Source organism: Myxocyprinus asiaticus, chromosome 43 (assembly GCF_019703515.2).
Source record: "Myxocyprinus asiaticus isolate MX2 ecotype Aquarium Trade chromosome 43, UBuf_Myxa_2, whole genome shotgun sequence".
Taxonomy (NCBI): Eukaryota; Metazoa; Chordata; class Actinopteri; order Cypriniformes; family Catostomidae; genus Myxocyprinus; species Myxocyprinus asiaticus.
Window position 1 is genome coordinate 21,237,624 of NC_059386.1, and position 20,294 is coordinate 21,257,917.

General features: G+C 39.7%; 1 protein-coding gene across 5 annotated transcripts in view; it reads right to left on the bottom strand.

The window, feature by feature from the left end:
- The window catches only part of auts2a (activator of transcription and developmental regulator AUTS2 a), a 530,438-nt gene that overhangs the window by 163,325 nt on the left and 346,819 nt on the right, over positions 1–20,294 (bottom strand). For all 5 annotated transcript variants that reach the window (XM_051685882.1, XM_051685884.1, XM_051685881.1 and 2 more), the window contains one exon: positions 15,263–15,292. In XM_051685882.1, the coding sequence (XP_051541842.1) occupies positions 15,263–15,292 (30 nt within the window). The remainder of the gene's footprint in view (positions 1–15,262; positions 15,293–20,294) is intronic.

A 20,294-nucleotide genomic window follows, 5' to 3' on the forward strand; every position in this document is an offset into this window, starting at 1 on the left:
AGGGTGAGTAAATGATGAGATAAATTTCATTTTTGGGTAAACTAAGTTTATTTTAAAGACTATCTAGGCACATAATAACACTATAGAACTGTAAACGTTTATAACTCTTTCAAGATGTGCAGGCTCACACTTTAAATGGCCAGTGCTTGTATTTTAGATAATTAAAATAGCAACATATCCAGTGAAACAATTAAGGTTGAGTGATTGTTTTTACATTTTTACATGCCATTCAAAACGTGCCATTTCACAATGATAAGAGTGAAATAAAAGGCTAAAAATAACACAGTTGTACTTTTCTTTTACTTGGAATGTAAATGTTCAGGACAAAGGCAAAATGGTTACTGTCTCTTTAAGAGGGTTTTATTGCATGATACAACATTGAAGGCATTTTGTGCAGTTTGTTTCATTGAGTTAAATCTTTTGAGAGCTGTAAAGTCCCATTATTTTTGTACCGTGTCGTGCTGTTGCATCTGTATTCATTTACTTTAAGTATTCTGTTATTTTGTGACAAAAAATAATTTTGCTGCTATCATTCTGCACTGCTAGGGAAGAGGATTTCAGAGATTAATTAATTGAGATTGTGAGACTGCAGTCAGTATTAAACTTGTGATGATCTTGTACCTGAAGCACGTTCATACATTCAGCTATTATTAGCCTATCTGTTCTCGATGGATCTTCCGTGATCCTTCCCGTGCTGTCAAGTGAAGCGGCGCACCATCAGTTTCGTCTCTCACAGGCTACTCCCTCATTTGTTTGGGTGTGAGATGATAAAATACAGACTGCGTCCGCTATAATACGGAACACAATTCTTATCCTTTAAATACCGGATGTTACGGACTGTTGGCAATTGTTATGCGACATATGATGAAAGTTTGTCAATCAACATGAGGACCTAACCTGCCCAATTTTTGACCGGCCCAGCGGGAATGCTCCCGATCTTCCCTATTGCCACTCCGGCCCTGGCTCCGAGTAGAATCTCTAACTTGTCATCTCATAATTACAGTAATTCCAAGATGACATGAATGCACCATTAGAGTAAAAATTCTGTAAATAAGTGTTAATTTAAAGTAGGCAAATTTGAATGAACCCTACGGTATATGTACTATATTTGCATTATTTTGGCCATTGGCCACCCTGCTCTATAGATATTGGTTCGGCCATTAAAAAAAAAAAGTTAGTATTTCTAGCATTGAATTTGAGATAATCTCAGATTAAATATCAGATATTCTTGTTTTGCTCAATGCAATATATGTTACAGTGCTTTGTATGGAAAGAATAAAGCCCCTTAAACAGTTGTTAGATGATCCCGTAAAGTGGAGGGAATACAGTTTTATGAGAGCAACAACTGTACGTAGTTTTGAATGCAGACTATGGACAAGTGTTGGGTAAGTTACTTAAAATAGTAATCCACTACAAATGACTAATTATTTCCTTAAAATTGTAATCATATTACTTTACTAATTACTTCATTGAAAAAGTAATCACATTAATAATTACTTTATTTTTAAGTTACTTTCTAAAACACCTTTCTGCTCAACAAATTCTAAATAATGCCGTTTTTTATTCTCATACACTCAGCACCTCACATTTCTCCTTAACAATGACTTGTTACGGGGTCATAATTAATGTATTCTACATAAATAATATATATATAAAAAAGCATAACCCTATATGTACTTAAAAGTAATTAAATGAATTGAAAGTCAGTAACTGTATTTTGATTAAACTAATTTAAAATGTAATGCATTACACAACTTTTTTGACAAAGTAATTAGATTACAGTAACTAATTACTTTGTAATTGGATTATACCTCACACTGCAAGGGACAGGAGCAGTATAATGGCCCATTCCCAAAGAACATAGAAAAAAGCTAGACATTGCCACAAATAGAGCAGAACGCAGGTGTCTCGAGATACATTTTGAATAACTGAAGTTCTTTTTAATTTGACATAGTGTCTAAAAAACACAACACTCCTATGTGAGACGCTGAAAAAAACAGCACGACATGCCGCAACAAAGATGTCAATCTAGTTCATGTTCACATAGAAAAACAACACAGACTGAACCAAAAACAATGTTCGGTGTGAACAGCCCCTAACTGTCTATGTGAGTTTGAGAAACAGAGGAAGATTGTGTGTGTATGAGTCATAGCGCAGCGGCCAGGGGTCTGTGTGTAGGTGTGTGGGCCTTGACAGACGTCCAGCATGCATATAGCCTCTGTTTAACCTTGGACTGTCTGGAAGCAGCATTCAGCCCATGGAGGATGCTAAGCAGTATACAGAACGGAAGGAGAAAGGAAAAGAGATGGACAGAGAGTGAAACCCTGCATAACAATAGCTAAGACTTTTCATGTTATACTATTCCATGATTAAAGAAAAAAAAAAGCCTGACTGCATACATTATTTAAACTAGGTAACAGTCGACCTGCTCTCATTCATATTAATGAGCACAGATAGCAAGGCACATCTCAGGCCAGGTGTGAACCGTCACACTTACCAGTCTCAAATGGAATGGAATATTCTAAACCACTTTACAGGAACACACTTACAAGTCACACTTAGGCCACATTCACACTGCAGCAGAATATGGTTCTTAGTCCTGTATTTGAGTGCTTAACACGGTTACGTTCACACACAGGTTGGTTATTTACCAAAGTGACAACCGCATCCTACAACCGAACTGACACCCACAAATTTTCAAGACTTACAACTGCATTTTCACCAAACCCCTGCTGTGTGAACCGAACCATACTGGACAACTAGTTATCTGTCACATCATGTAATGTGAAAGCCACGGTGCTCTGTACATGTGTGTGTCTTGTGTTTTTCATATAGAGTTTAATTAACTCATGGAGACATGAGCCGTGTGTAATACGAAGATCCAGATGCTGTCTTCCACTGGAGCTCATCAGTTTTATAAATACTGCAAAAACTCAGATCCTGCGCTCTACACTCACTTCATTCAAAGCCACTGTCAGTTCATTATGATTTGACGCATAAACTTGATTAGACTTTTTTATTTGATAACACATCGACAACTGTGATTGCCGGTTGTATGGACGCCGCCATCTTTGATATTTTCTTTAGTTACTGTCACTATGGTAACAGCTGTTAGAATATAGGCTTGACTTCTGTTGTCCTATCATACAGACAGTACTGAGCCGCTACTGTAAGCTGTTTGTGGTGATAGGGGTGTGGTTGTGTGTCTGTCTGCGGGAGGGAGAGAGCGGTAAGGCTCGTCACCTGGGTTGTCATTATCTCTTACACCTGTTTCTTGTTGTAGTGATGCTGGAGGGAGACATAAAAAGGCACACGAGGCATCAGAGTGACAGAGAGAGTCCAGAGAGATAGGCTGTAGCCTTTAGCCTCCTCATTAGCGCGCCTGCCTCCCATGCCGGAGACACCGGTTTGAATCCCGTTCGGAGCGAGTTGAGCAGGACCGGTTACAATGGTGCCGTGACCTGGATAGGAGTGAGGTTTAGGGGGGTGAGTGTAATGAAAGCCAGCTGGTACGTGATAGCTGTGCGGTATGTGTAAACCTCACTCCCCTGGCCTCAAGAGGTGCACTAGCGACTGACGCTAGGGGTTGTAGCTTTTAGCGTTCTCGTTAATGTGCCTGCCTCCCACACAGGAGATGGCGGTTCGAATCCCACTCGGAGCGGGTCGAGCAGGACCGGTTACACTGTTGAACAAGACATTTTGTGAATCACAGCCTGTAAGTAAATACAACTGTCAATCCCAAACATTAACTATTGAACGTGGTCATAAATCTGTCGCCCAACTATGTAAGCAGTAAGGTGGGAAAGGATGTAGCTTCAGATCAATTTTATCATATGTGTGACAGGTGTCAATTAGTACTTTAACAGTAGCCACCTGATGTGATATTAAAAAAAGAATCTGTCTGTCTGTCTGTCTATCTATTGCGACGTTCTTACAGTTTTTTAAAGAGATCCGTATACCTAACATCATAGGATGGAGCCATAGATCATATTAACAAGTAAACACAATGGAAAAAATTCAACATTTCTGGGAGTACAGTGGGAAAAGGGAAAAGCAAATACACTATCAAATATACCCATTTTAAAATTATGACAACTGTCCCTCATGTTCGTATATATGCGCTAAAGTAGAAAACCCCACTATTGCAGTGCAATTCTACTGCAGGTCGTGATGAAATGTTAAGAAAACAAACACAGCAAAAACTCTGGGATATCTGGAAATAAAGCGAAGCAACAGAGAATGAAATAGCGAAGTCTTCCTCAGATCCCATGTTTGTTATTTACACAGGCGTTGCAGGGAAATTATGTTGCTGTGGAGAAGGCTGCTTACTGACCAAGTTGCATGAATACTGGAGTAAAGAAAAAGCCGCAAACATAGTGCATGAAATGGGAATGTCACTTTTCTCACCATCAATGGCTTTCTGGTGTCCATGTAAACAAGCTCATTGATGTTGTGTTTGTAGCTTGCAATGCTGATTGAATCAGTTTCCATTCTGGTGTAATCTAAAGCTTTGCCACTTTACCATAATTCACAAGGGATGTTTTTTACTTCAATTTGATTTCAAGGACTTGGCAACCTTGCCCTATTCACACAGGTGCATTATTGCCTTTTATTGCTTTGTGAAAATGAATGGATCTTGGGAAACTCTTAATAATGGAAAACGTAAAATATCTTATGCCTTGGGTGGAAGTGGACGTGATACTTAAAATCAAGTAGTCACTGAACTGTTTCTCCAGGTTAACCTTTATTTTGTCTGTGATTTTATTCCATTCAGCCACTCTATGATGTGCTGGAAATAATAGTGTTTGCTCAGAGCAAAGAGCAATTCATGCCTTTTCACTGAGAGGACTGTAGCACAACTAATAAAAAATGACCTAATGCAGGGCAAAAGATGGATACCCTTTCCTTCACTAACTGCCTGGCTAGATGCCTGTAAAGTCAGTCAACGGTAAAGTATGATAGAGAAGGACATAAGACATCAAGCACAGGTCTGTAATGCACCACACCACATGCGCTGTCATGACAGAGAGGAGTGCACAGGGCCAAAGCTCCTTTATGGCAAGTCAGTTCTGTCACTATTGCAGGTACTGCAAGTGCCAAATTTAAAGACAGACACCTCCAAAACTGTTAGCCCAGATTATGTTCCAATAACATATTTCAAGTCAGAAATTAAAAATGCTAACAATTGTGTCAAATATTGTGTTTCTTTAGGTCAACACACACACACACACACATAAAAACTTTTTCAAACTGTACTTTTCAAGATCTTTTGTCGATCGCTTGGTTTCTATTTCTATGTCCTGCCACTTGTCACGGCCGCATCTGGTTAGAATAAAAACTCTGATTATCATGGAGTAGACTGCGGAGGCTATCTGATCTCAATTAGCCATTGTGCCGTTGTTTCTGGTTAAGACACAGTGGTATAATGTCTGTGACTTGGCCTAAGAAAAGTGTGTTCATAGGCACCCTGCTGTAAGGTTGTGTCCCTAATGGCAAGAGCACACAGCATTAGTCTCGGCCCAGGATACAAACCCCAACCACTCAACCCTCACCACACTGAGCTCTCCTCAGGGACTAAAGAACCGTCAGATGCTCTCATGCGTACGTGTGTGTATGTAAGGATTATGGAGGCATCAGCAAGGCTCACTGTGGCCTAAGGGAAAATAAAGATGCTGAATTCACACTAACAAGTTGATCGTTGTCCACATGTTAGAGGTGAGCGTTAGCGCCCAGATATACACCATGACAGAATGAGGCTCTGCCTTCTAGGCGAAATGGAGGGAGGAGAACGAGAGAGAGAGAGAGAGAGAGAGAGAGAGAGAGAGTATGTTTAAATGTGTGTGAGTGATTGTGTTAGTGTTTAAGGGTCGGTGGGGGTCATTACTGGCTGCCTTGGGGCAGTTTGATACGTCTCTGCTTATGCACAGCACAAACAGTAGCTGCAAGTCACCATTTTCACTAACACATGCACACACTCACTCACCCACACACACACACACACACACACACTATTGAGTTTACTAAGAATGACGCACTTCGGTGATATACTGCACTGCTGATTGCAATATTTTGGTATATTTTGGGGGGGGGGGGGGGGGATTGAAGTAATGAAACATTCTGATGTACAGCAGAAAACTTGGATCATTTTTCTGTACTTTTAAAACCTGACACAGACAAGGACTATACAGGTTGAATTGAAAAGTAAATAAATGGATAAAAAAAATAAGCTCTTATATTTCCTGCTGGTAGTATTGATGAATGTACAGTAATCAGACTGAAGCCAATAAGGGAAAAAACAGCAATATCACCCCCAATGTTCACATGAAACCTACTGCACTGGTTTAGTGGCAAGTTCCACTGTGACAACTTGCCCTGTATACAAAATGCCCGCTATTGTGGCAAGTTGTCACAAAAGGTCAAGATTTGTTCAATGAACTGCATCTTTTTTCGTGGGCAACAATGAACATTTTGAAAATGTTCTTTGGCTTTCTGTAGCCAAGACTTTAAGGTATGTGGCTTTGCAGAAACTGACTCTCAATAATAAACCTACCTTGAGAAATATTCACTGGAGCAAAGAGTGTGACAACTAGCTCTGGTCTCCCCTTTATAGCCTATTTAATATCCACTGGTAAATCAATAGCCTACAGTCCTTTAAAAATGCTGCTCTCAAACACTAAGAGGTTCTTTTTAATTGGTGTCAATCAAACAGCAGCCGTCTTCCTGCACAATTAGCTAGCCGCACTGTTTCTTCCATAATGCACCACTCTAGCAGTCAGGAATGAGGGGGATGGCCAGGGGTGAGGAGTTACTGTGTTACTGCATAGCCTGCTGACCTGCCCATCCATCAAGCAGCATGCATATCTCCCTATTCTCTCGATCCTTCTGCTGTCTGGCAGTTCTGAGGGTCTATAAGGTCGTCACATAATTTTTGCGGTAGGCCCCTGTAATGAGCACTGCCTGCTCACCCGCTCCCAGCATCCCAGCGATTAGCCTTCCACACACACATGATCTGTCTCCCACTGCTCTGGCATTTATACAACGCTGACCTTGCCTGGAAATAAAAGGATCAAAACAGCCCCAGAGCATACGAAAGAAATTAAGAAATAAACACGTCATTAGAAATAAAAGCAACTGGGGAGCAAAAGAGCATGCATGCATTAGAGAGGGGGAAACTGCAGAGCTATGGGGCTGCGAGCGAACGGCTTTTGCAGAGTCAGTGCGGTAACATGGTGCTGGTTTAGGTCCACGACTTGACCCAGCCTCGGTGAGGGATGCTGAGTCTCCTGAGCATCAATCACCCTGGCATTCTGGAGCCCCCTCCCTGCTCAGCTCCAGGTCGGCTCAGGGGAAATGCCACTGAACTGGGGGGAACGAAGAGAGAGGGAGGGAAGGAAGGAGCAAAGGAAGAAAAGCCAGTAAAAATTTAATGCACTCCGCAGAGCGGTCATGTCATACTTGGTTATGGAAAATAATCCCAGATGCTTGCAGTGGCTGAAATGGAGCTGTTACGTGCATGCCTCCTAACTCTGTCTGACAGCCATGATGTACGACTACCATTACCGGAAAATATCACTTCAACTAACCCATGATCCGGCTCCACTCAGGGTCACATTATCCACGTGGAACAAATTACAGCACCCCCATCCTTTTCTTCCCTCCCCACACCCCCAACCCCAAAGTAAATACAAATTTCCTACACGACCGAGTACAAATGCGGGCCGATACGTTAGCTATGACAACTCTGCAGACTGACGCAGATGATGAAGTACATGACAAATCACGGGCTGACAGGCCACTCTACAGCAATCAGCCTCTGTCCCGGCCTCACGAGCGCCCACTCAAGCCTGTAAACACCACACTGTGGCTCCCTCCCCATCTTTCCCCCATCCCTCCCACCTTTGTCAGATACAGGGAGGGCAAAACACATAATCTTTTACCGCTGACAGCTCGCTTGCGAAGCTTTATTACCCACCCCGCTTCACCGTGCCGAAGTGTGCCGCGGAGATAAAAACACGTTTTATGTACCAGTGCTCTTGCGGGGTGATGGAGAAACTAATGTGCGTCTCCCTCCTCCTCTTCCAATTGCCTCAGGGTAAACATCATCAGAAGATGAGAGAGGAGAGGCAGATGAGGATCAAAAAAAAAGCTAGCCGAGACATCTTTGCAAACACATCGGCAATTCTGATCATGGTTTCGTGTCAAGGACCCACACTTTTAAGAAGCAACACTTTAAAGTGCAAATCTCCAAAGAGAGTGAAATTACAACACTTCTACGAAGCACAAGCACTAATACAACTGCAACTGCTTTTCAAATAATATCCTCTGCCCTTGGCCACACTCAGATGGCAAAAAAATATGAAGGAAGGTATGAAGGGCCTGTGAGAAGAGCAAGGGGGCGAGCGGTGTTAAAAGAGTTCAGCGACGAAGGTCATTTTATTTTCAATTTTAAGGCCTCAATGAGTGCATTAAAATGCACAAGGACATTTATTTAGAGCCAAAGGTGGGACACTTTAAAGGTACTTAAGACTAATATCTCATTGCCTGTGTGATCTGTCATCTCTAGCTACCTCTTAAAGGTAATGGACTGATAATTGATTAGCACATATAAAACCATTTTGAGAACGTTTTGTGCATTGACTGGTTTCAGTGGGATATTTAATGGTCTTTAGCATTACACACACAGATAGCATCAGAATATTGTGCTAATGCTGTGACTATAATGTGCTTTAATTTATTTTTTTTAATCTTTTATTATTTGTGTTTATTATGTGTTCATAATGACATTATGCATTACATATGATGAAAACTGTGGAAAAGATATTTCTTTTTTAAATGTTGTGCTTGACAGTGTTAGCATCACTATAACTATTGCTCTTACTTAAAAGAATGTTCTGGGTTCAATACAAAAAGCTCAGTCTACAGCATTTGTGGCATCATTTTGACTACTAAATAACTTGGATACAACGGTACTACATCATGGCAAAGAAGATATACAATTGTATATAGTTTTACACTGAAAAGGTTAGTACCATAAGTGATTTTATCACACTAAAATCATGTTAACATGCATATTGTTTATGTCTTGTGGTTATACTTTTACATTTACATTTAGTAATTTAGCAGACTCTTTATCCAAAGTGACTTACAAATGAGGAGCAAAGCAAGCAATTTGCCATACATAAGTCAACAGTATCTGCAGTATCGCACTGCCAAGTTCTCAATGTGGCTGGAATAGTATAGAAGCCAGTGTAGAAGAAAGAGACAGACAAGTTTATTTTATTTTTTTTTTTTTTTAATATATTGTTAAATATTAAGTAAGTGCATTTAGTGTGGATTGGTTAAGTGGTTATGGAACAGATGTGTTTTCAGCTGGTTCTTGAATGTTGAGATGGTTTCAGCAGATCATGTGGAGGTTGGAAGCTCATTCCACCACAGAGAAACAGAGAAAGTGAATGATAGTGAAACAGACTTTGTGCTTCTATGCGATGGGACCACCAGGCACTGCTCGTTCATTGACCATAGAAAGCCAGTTGGGACATAGAGCTGGAGGAGTGAATTGAACTAAGAGGGTACTGTTCCACAGGCTGTCCTGAAGGCCAGAGTCACAGCCTTGAATTTGATGCAATCAGCGGATTACTTTTTTACATGTATATGATACATGTAATAAGTGGAGTGAAATCAAGAGTTGGGTGAAGAGAGTCCTAAAGAGATCATCTTTAGTGGCTTCATCGTGCAAGCTAGGAGGTCAGCCAACAGAAAATACAGTAGTCCAGTCTTGAGATGACCAGGGCTTGGACCAGGTGCTGTGCAGCATATTCAGACAGGAAAGGTCTGATTTTCCTGATGTTGTAGAGTGCGAACCTGCAAGACCTGGCGGTTGATGAGATTGATACAGTGGGCAGTGCCTCACTGTAACCCAGATTTTTGCTTTTATTTATTTTTATTTTTTTTTAAGAAAAGGAGGGACAAGTTAAAATACATTTTTGTGGTAATCAACAATTTGTATTCAACTTAAACATATTACTTGTCCTGCATTATTACCTCAACGGACATGAATGATTATTTAAATTATGTGACTTGTTCAGGAGATGATTTTCTTAGCAAACAGATTTAAAATTTTCACCCTGCTAAAATCTCCATAAGGAAGTCCTTTGGACTTTGCCCAGTAAGAAACCACCTAGCAACTACCCAGAACACCCTAGTAACCACATAACAATTTGACAAAAACACACCCTGAACACCTTAGCAACCGCAAAGCAAAGCCCTGGCAAACTTTCACTACACCCTAGCATGATGGCAGCGAGTTTAGCAAGCACCACTCACATTTTCTTCACATAAAGTAAAACAATCTATTTTTACTTAAAGGCTTGTTGCCTGTCATTTTTAGATCAGTTAAAAGAGACAGGGAAATAGCGGGAGAGAAAGAGGGGACAAGATTGGAACATAATGCAGTCCAGATTCGAACCTGCATCGCGCTGAGCACAACAGCTCTTACGTGCCACAACTGCATGTGCTACTTACAGCACCACGGCTCTAACAAAAACAGAGTTTTCTGAGGGTTGAGAGGCACTAAGCCTGAGCACATGTGCTGATTTGTTTCTGGCTAAAGTCGCCGCAGATTCACTTGAGCCTCAGCGGTCTTTAAACACTCTCAGATGGCGCAGACCTGCTAGTGTTAACTGCACCATGAAAAGGGAACGTTATTGGATCTGGGCAGCCGCGGAACATCAAACAGCCCATCAGGTGGTGGAATCTCTCTCTCCCTCTCTCTCACTGCCAGCCACACCAGACATAATAATCCCCCTTGAGCGCCTGGTAACGAGAAGACAGGGTCCTACATGCTCTCTCTAATAACAGACACTTCTGCTGTACAAAAATCGGGGCAGGGGGGCAGGGGCCTGTGGTCTGGTGGGTGAGCAGGTTGTGGGGAGAGGTGAGAACAAGATCCCTGGCAAAGAGACTGGGAAACCAAGGGAGGGAGACGGTGAAAGAAAGTAACGAGGACAGCCAAAGTCAGAACCAGAGCCAAGAGCCTGGAAGATGGAGGCTAGCCACAGTTACCAGGGCCAGCCAAACGATTTTAGAGCATTCTGGGTCCTGCCTGGGCTGCCTGATGCCAATTCATACAGCAGCAGGGGAAAGACAGAGTATGGAGTGTGAGCCAGAGAGGGCAGACAGCAGGTCTAGGGCCGGGTTCCAGCTGGAATAGGCTGGCCTGCATGATGAACAGTGTGCAGACGGTACCATTTAATAAATCTCTCGCTCTGCTCCAGCTAACACAAACGAGATGTCAAAAGGCCATTAAACACTCACACACTTCATGCACACATCCACACACGCTCTGACACACACACACACACACACACACACACACGCACGCACGCACGCACACACTGTGGGTTTCAAGACTCCCATTCACTAATAAAGACTGCTTTTTGCAGCATAAACTACTCAGGCATTCATAACTGTTTAATTTTAATATAAGTTATGTCCAGCCTGATTTTATGAAAATTGCACGACTGTTGGAAAAGGATTTTACGTGGTTCATCACAAGTATCGCTGCAGTTTCGAGGTGAAATGTCCACTGAGTGGCGCTAAAAGCGAGTTCAATTCTCTCCCAAACAGATAAGGTTTTTAAGGTTAATGCTCAGTTCAGTTTTTAATCGACAAAACCTTCCTACCTCCCCTAAACCTAAACTTAACTGATAGTGTCATAAAAAGCAAATGTGAGATGAAAAACTCAATTGCTGAAGCAACCACGTCATTATGTGGTGCTTTTTTGACACTTTTGGCTCATGTGTCGACTCAGTAATCCTCAGGACTCATACCCCAATCCTTTGCAAAGCTCTATCAGTTGACCAAACTCACAATTTGATCACGCTCGACCAAGCTTGTAAATGTAGTTGGTTTATGTAATGCAAACGTTTAAATTTATCGCCTGACAAGTTATGCGATATAGTAAACATGTTTTGATGTCATGAGATAGCACTGTGTTAGGAATAGGATGAAAAATAAATATTTATGAACAGATAATCTACCGCTTTACTCGTGATTTGTGTGAAAGTGATAAAAGTCATTGTTGTTTTAGTACCTCTAGTGTTTATTTCAATAGGAAACTGCTGTGGTACGTATAATGAGCCAAGTAAAAATAATTTTGCAAAAATGTAGATAAAGTAACATGATTCTATGAGACCATACAGTATTGCTTATGTCAGTGGTTCTCCACTGGTTTTGCTTCAGGACCCAGGTTTTACATAAAGTGTTGACCAAACCCAGTACCAACATTGCTTACCATATAAAAGTAACAAAAATGTTCTCAAAATCACACATGAAATGAATTAATATTACCAGGAACTATATACAGTAGGTCCAACAATGCAAAATTATTAATATGACATACTGAAGGCTAAAATGGAAAATTGACAATTTTGTAAATGCATAAACATCAGCAGAAGTGTGATTTACCAGACTATCACATGGAAGAAACACTGGGCTAAATATTGCATTAATAATAGCCATATTACCAATTGAAAGATGGATTTGCACCAAAATACAGAGTTTGACTGGCCACACAGCCTTTGATGTAAACAACAAAAGATATGGAAAGCGTTTTCTCCTCCCATTTAAACATTGATAATCTTCCCTTACTATGTATGATTACATAGTTAATTGTTTTATTTGTATTTAGCTATCACATTTGAACAGACCTGCGACCCACCAGTCGGAAACACTGATTTATGTAAAGTATGCTAACCACCACGCCCTTTCTTTTATAGCTGGTTTCAATAAAAGTGTAACTTAAAGCTCCTAATTGTAAACATAATCTCAGCAATTCTTTCTTTCATTCTACTTTCTCAGCAATAATAATGCATTACATGCAGGTTTGATTGAATCACTCATAAAATGCTGATTGTAAAGATATGCACGTGTTCTGTCTGGAAATGCCATCATGACATCACTTCCTGGCAAGGAATGTGCACAAGCCCACATTTAATTACAGAAGAGACAGAGGGAGAAAGAAAATGGCCCTATTCTTATCACCTCCCTTCCATTTTATCCACTATTGTAGTGAGAGTGAAGTGATTTCTCTAGAGTGTCTTTTTTTTTCACTTCCTGATTTGGGCCGGAGGAGAATAAAAAGAGACAGTCTGCCTGTGGATGAAAAGAACTGACCCATTAATGTAACAAGCCCTCCTCCCTTTAGGCTGCCAAATATATACTGTACTCTAACTGCTATTGCAGGGAAAAAGAGCTACTGAATTCATTCCCAAATAGTAAAGCATGTGCAAATATCATGGATTGGTTGCTTATTGCTAACACAACTCAAACACACTCAGGTTTTGGAAACGCATTTTAAAGAACAAAGCGCTACTGACAAAAAGTGAATGTGAATGTGTGTATTTGAAAGAGAGAGAAAGAGAGAGATCTTATTGCTTTGTTTACCTAATAAACCCTTCAATTGTTTTGACACGTAATTAATCAAAGGCAGAGAAAATGACATGACATTGTGTAAATCATTAGAGGAATAATGAGAAGCAGGAACACAGCGAGGAAAACAGCGCTTAATGTCTTACACAGCACATATTTGCCATGCCATAACAAAAGGGCTCAGAGTGACATGGCTAATTTGAGTTGTCATCATCAAACAAACCATTGGTTTACAAAAAAAAAAAAAAAAAACAAAAAAACAATCAAACAAACAAAAAGAAAACAAATGAAGAACTTTAAAAAAGAGCAAACAAAAATAGTTTTTTTCATGTGCGTGTAATCATGCTGATGTTTCATAGACAGTAAATAAGTGGTATGATGTATCTTGTGAAGCTTTGTAGTAGCTTGACACACTTTGCCTACAGCAGTGTTAAATTAAATTCACACAGTTAAATAATAGCTTAATTTCATTATAATTGCTCTATAAATATAACTGAAATAATAATGTGGGTATGATTGATTCATTTCCACATAGTGAATGTAAATCATCACCACCATTCTGTATGTCTAGTGGTTCAAACTTTAAATAAATCTGTAGAAAATATTACACATTTATATGTGTAAAATGTAACTTGTGAAGCTCATAATGGCTCTTTTCAAATTTCACACACCATTTAGTTATTCATAATTAATGCACAGTTAATTAAGGCCTTCTCACAGTCATTAACAAGATGGTACTTCTAATTAAATAGAAACACTTTTAAGGAGAGTCTAATATTGGATTCTCATTGATTCAAGCTTGATTAATAAAAGAATAAAGATTGATTTAGAAGTCTATATGATGTAACAAAGTATTAATAACACTAATACTCACACCACAACTCTCTCCATTACTACTACTACTATTAAATAACAAATTCTCTCATCATTTACTCACCCTCATGCCATCCCAGATGTGTATGACTTTCTTTCTTCTGCTGAACACAAATGAATATTTTTAGAAGAATATTTCAGCTCTTTATGTCCTTTCAATGCAATTGAATGGTGACCAGACCTTTCAAGCTCCAAAAATCACATAAAGGCAGCATAAAAGTAATACATACAACTCCAGTGTGGGTGAGAAACAGATAAATATTTAAGTCATTTTTAACCACAAATCTCCACTTTCATATTCAAATTCACATTCTGAAAGTGAAAGTGGAGATTTATAATAAAAAAGGATTTAAATAATGATCTGTTACTCACCAAAAGAGATTGCATCACTTTAGAAGACATACTGTATATTAAACCACTGGAGTCATATGGATTACTTATATACTGCCTTTATGTGATTTTTGGAGCTTAAAAATTTTGTTCACCATTCACTTGTATTGAAAGGACCTACAGTGCTGAAATTTTCAGGTTTTGGAAATGAATTCAATTCTTTGTTTGTGTTCAGCAGAAGAAAGAAAGTCATTCACATCTGGGATGGCATGAGGGTGAGTAAATGATGAGAGAATTTTCATTTTTGGGGGAACTATCTCTTTAATAACAATTTGCATTTTCTGACAGAAATAACAGTACTTGCAATGTGTGAAAATGACCTAATCACAATTCATTATGCAAATAATGATGTATGACATCATCGCCGGATGTTTAAAAATTCTTAAACTTCTTAAAAGGTTTATTAATTACAAAAATGCATACCACATTTCAGGTTATCTACAAAAAAGGTTTGGTTTGGTATGTTAGGCAGTAGCTGAATTAACTGCAGGTGTGAAAATAAAGTATGACAAATTTCAATACTGTGTTCATCTTGTAAGGTCTGTAATAATACTAAGATGCTTGATCTTACCTTGTCTTCTTGGTCACTCTCACTGTCACACTGTAAGAGAAAGACAAAGGTGATATTAGAACAGTGCACACTTCTCAATCACGATGTGACAAAGCTAAACACTGACTTTTTCGATTTTTAATATAACCCCATTAGGATGTGGAAATCAGATTTCAGCAGGCTGGTACTGCACAGCTCATCAGCAGAGTAATAAAAGTCTAAGCAAGAAAAAGATGTTCTTATCTCATTCAGTGGCCAGGCTTCATTACATCTGCCTATTACTACCAGCAGGGTTTTCTTTCTTTTTCTTTTTTTTTGCCCAGACACCAACTAGAGTATGAGTCCAACTATCTCTATGTCTTATAGAGAATAACTCTGCGGCAGGAATTGTACTTGAGGCAGTGAAGCACTGATTTTCCATTATCTATTTAAAGGTGAAGTGTGCAATTTCTGTGTTTTCAAACAGGTTTCCCGAATACTGCCTCCATCTTCTATTAGACAACTTCTATTAGAATTTGGCATCCATGCAAAATGTGCCAACAACAGAAAAAGGCAAATACAGAATTATATTAAAATGCGGACTTGGCTCATGCAGAAGCATTCAGGACTTGAGCTTGGACTCCCTAATGAAGGCCTTCTAAGGGATGGAGCTTAAGGTTTTCAGGGCCAATTACACTCAGTGGAACTTAACCCTGTGGCAGCCCTGAATGACTGGCAGTCGTGGGAGCTATACCACAGCAACGGCTGCCCACGTCTGACTGAACACATGGGAGAGAAAGTGAGGAAATGAATGGGGAAGTTTTTGTCTGGCACAAGTCTCATCCATCTGACCCGATAGAGGGCCTGGTGAGCAGCATCCAATTTACAGCTCTGGTCGAACGGGACTCCAGAGGGCCTACAGTGAGCCGGCAGAGACATACATGGCTCATGTAATATACATAACCAATAAACACAGTCATACACACAGGAAGCAAATACACACAATAAGTTAATAACCTATTGCTCCTGTGCCAGCACTGTTTATGTATTAATGTAAGAACGCAACAAAACACAATCATATTGGGGCTGGTCGGTGTGATGCTACCATGCAACGGTGGAAAATTGACGGTAGAGATTTTGTTATATTGTTTATTCCGCGGAAGATATATCTATACGGCTATCAGTTGGCTGGACTACTTTGTGTTATTTACATGAGAAAGCAACAAAAACATGGGGTATTGCAAACATACAGATTTGGATGTGGCTCATCCAATCAGAATTTATATACATGAAAAGATCCATTTTATAATATTAGCTTTACTGTTTTATGTCCTTTTTTCTCCAACAAATCATATCATATATAATATCGTATCATATAATATTAACATATCGTATCACATCATATGTCATTTATCTTATACCAAGGGTCTGTTTAATGCTTGATTCTGATTGGTTGACAGACATTCTAAGGTGTGCAATTATTTTTCAAGTAAACGCACGGCATTGAAGTAGTTCCAGGTCTTGACCGCATAACGGTTCCATATCACTTTGCCAAATTATTTAAAAAATCCCTATAAGCTACCACAACAAAATAACCAATTAAAACAAAGACATTGGTTAAGTACATCAGATAAGAATGACAATGTCTATAATATCCTAAATTTATTTCAATTTTAATTGAAAAGCATCCTTGGTCTCCCTCTCTTTCTCTCTCTCGTCTCACCAACACACACACAAACACACACACACACACACACACACACACAACACACACACACACACACACACACACACACACACACACACACACACACACACAAACAAAATAACCATATAAACCAAGAAAATGGTTAAAGTAAATCAGTTAAGAACGTCAAACAATGTCTGTAATATCTTACATTTATTTCAGTTTCGATTGAAAGCACCCTCGCACTCCTCGTCTCACCCACACTTACACACGCTCATACACATGCACGCGTGCATGCACGCATGCGCACACACTGACCACATAACGGTTCCATATCACTTCGCCAAATTATTTCAGTTATTTCAAAAGAGCCATACAGACGACCACAGCAAAATAACAAATTAAAACAAAGACAGTGGTTAAGTACATCGGATAAGAATGAAAAACAATGTCTATAATATCCTGAATTTATTTCAATTTCTGTTGAAAAGCACCCTTGTGCTCCCTCTCTCTATCTCTCTTTCGCTCGCACTCACAACAACACTGACACATACATGCATGCTTGCGCTCACACACACACACACACACATACCCACACACACACACAACACTGACCAACAAACAGAGCCGCACCCCGCAACTTGATCAATACAATAGTTTCTATGTTATCTGTCCAATATATCATTTTATATCTGTGGAAAGAACCCTCGCGTTCCCCCTCGCTCGCTCGCTCTCGCTCTCGCTCGCTCTCTCTCTCTCTCTCTCTCTCTCTCTCTCTCTCTCTCACACACACACACACACACACACACACACACACACACACAGCACACACAGATGAACACACACATATTCGCGACTCACAAGCAACAATCAGAGCCGGCATGTCAGCGCACCCCTGCATCTCAGTGTGGCTGTAAACAGTTATTTAACAATGGAAAAGGTATATACAAGAATGGTGACACGACCACGCTGCTACAGAGAAGTGTGCTTAAACTAACATTAAACTTACGGCAATTTGAAGCGATGTTACTTCTGATGAGAGCTGCAGCAAACATGTAATTCTCACATGTGATCTCTCTCCGTTTCTCTCTCACTCGCTCGCAGGCACACACACACAAACGCACCAACACAAATACATTGTTACTTTAGTAAGTGCTCCAGTAAAGCATCGCAATCCTCTGTTGCTGGTTCTAAAGTGACGTTTTCGAACTAGCAATGAAGGCTTGAGCTGTATCAAAGCTAGATCACACACGATCAATACAACAGTTTCTATATTATCTGTAATATCGGTGGGAAACACCCTTGTGCTTCTTTCCCCCAACTTAAGCTCTCACACACACACACACACACACACCTGAACACACATACATTATACGCTTTACGCACACACTTACTCGCGAGCAAAAACAGCCATCATGTTAGCGCACACCTGCATCTCAGTGGGATTGAAAACAGTTGTTAAGTTTTACATCGGAGAAGCTATATACAAAATATGCCGACTCTCGCTGCTGCTGAGAAGTGCTTAAACTTACATCTTGGTGAATTTTAAGCGATGTTACTTCTGAAGAGAGCTGCAACAAAAAAGGTAATCCCAGAAGCGATCTCTCTTTTGATCACTCAAAAACACATACACAGACACACACACACACTCTCATGTTGGTGCAGCTATCCTTATGAGGACTCTCCATAGACATAATGATTTTTATACTGTACGAACTGTATATTCTATCCCCCAACCCTACCCCTAAACCTAACCCTCACAAAAAATGTCTGCATTTTTACATTTTCAATAAAACATCGTTTAGTATGTTTTTTAAGCGATTTGAATTATGGGGACACTAGAAATGTCCTCATAAACCACATTTATAGCATAATACCCTTGTAATGACCAGTTTGTTACCTACAAAAATTTCCTCGTAAACCACCCAAACCCGCCCACACACACAAACTTATTACTCCAGTAAGTGCTCCGGGAAAGCAGCGCAAGCCTCGCAATCCTCCGTTGCTAGTTCTAAAGTGATGTTTTTGAACTAGCAACAGAAGTTTCAGCTGTATCAAAGCAAGATGCTGAATCCATGGCAGAAGAAAGTAGTTCCACTCACAAGAGCGTTTTAGGGGCGAAAACCAAAAAATGTCTTGAGATAAAACACTAAACAATGTCTTAAGGTGTGGTAACCAAGGTATAAGCAGAATAATTCAAATCAAATCCCTTTATTGTCACTCAACCATATACACAAGTGCAACAGTCTTGGGTGCCGTTCCAAGCAACATAGCAGTCATGACAATCTACAATAAACTCCTAATAATAATCAATATACAGTATATAATATACACAAAATAAGATACACTGTATACAATAAAAATACACAGTACCCCGTCACAAATAATTAGTACCTTCAAGGTATACCCTGAAAAAGGCTGACTGCCGAAATGTTAATAAGAAAAATAAAAGAGCCTATTTTTTGAGTTGTGCAGTTATACTCTCTTTTTTTCAATCCTATAAATATATCATATCGTATTTTATCACATCATATGTCTCATATCATACTGTTTCATATTTATCATATCATATTATATCATATATCATACTGTATACTATCCTATCATATGATATCATATGATATTATATCATATCACATATCATATGGCATGGTATCATATCATATATTGTATCGTATCCTATCATATAACGCATCATATCTCATATCATCCTGTATCATATATATCATATCATATCATGACTGTTAAAGCTCTCAGTAAGCAAACGCTCAAAACATGACACGCTCTTCCCCCACCCTTATATGTACTGGACCCTAATGGTCGATTTAACATGTATAACTGCATGAACCCCTCCTAAAGTCCTTGGGCTCCCCCTCATTTGGCACAGCCAGAGCTCGTGAAGAGTTAAAATAATGCGCAAAATGTATTTTTTTTTTCCAGTGTGTTGTGATCCATAAAAAACTTTGCTGGCATCTCCATCGGCGTGTCACTGCTCTCTGCGCCCGGCGCTGTGCAGCCTATTGCTTTGACTGTGGAGATATGAGAGGAACTAAATGACTCGCCGTTGCTTGTGAAGCAAATGGAATGCGCTAATAGAACTCATCGCATTACCCGATGCAAAAGTGCCATAGCTCATTACATCAGGATAAAAGGATATCATTGTAGACGGTGAGCAGAATTGACTTTCTGCGCCGCAACTTGATGATTTAATCAACTGCTCTCTTTCGCTTCTCATCCGTGCACCTGTCGCTAACACAGGTGCCACTAAACGACACTCTCTTGCAAACCAGCGAGTAGAGAAAGGAAAGAAATTGCTGTCATTATTCTTTCTTCTTTTTTTTCTTCTTGCGCCTTCTTTCCAAGAATAGAGGTATGCAAATATTCTCT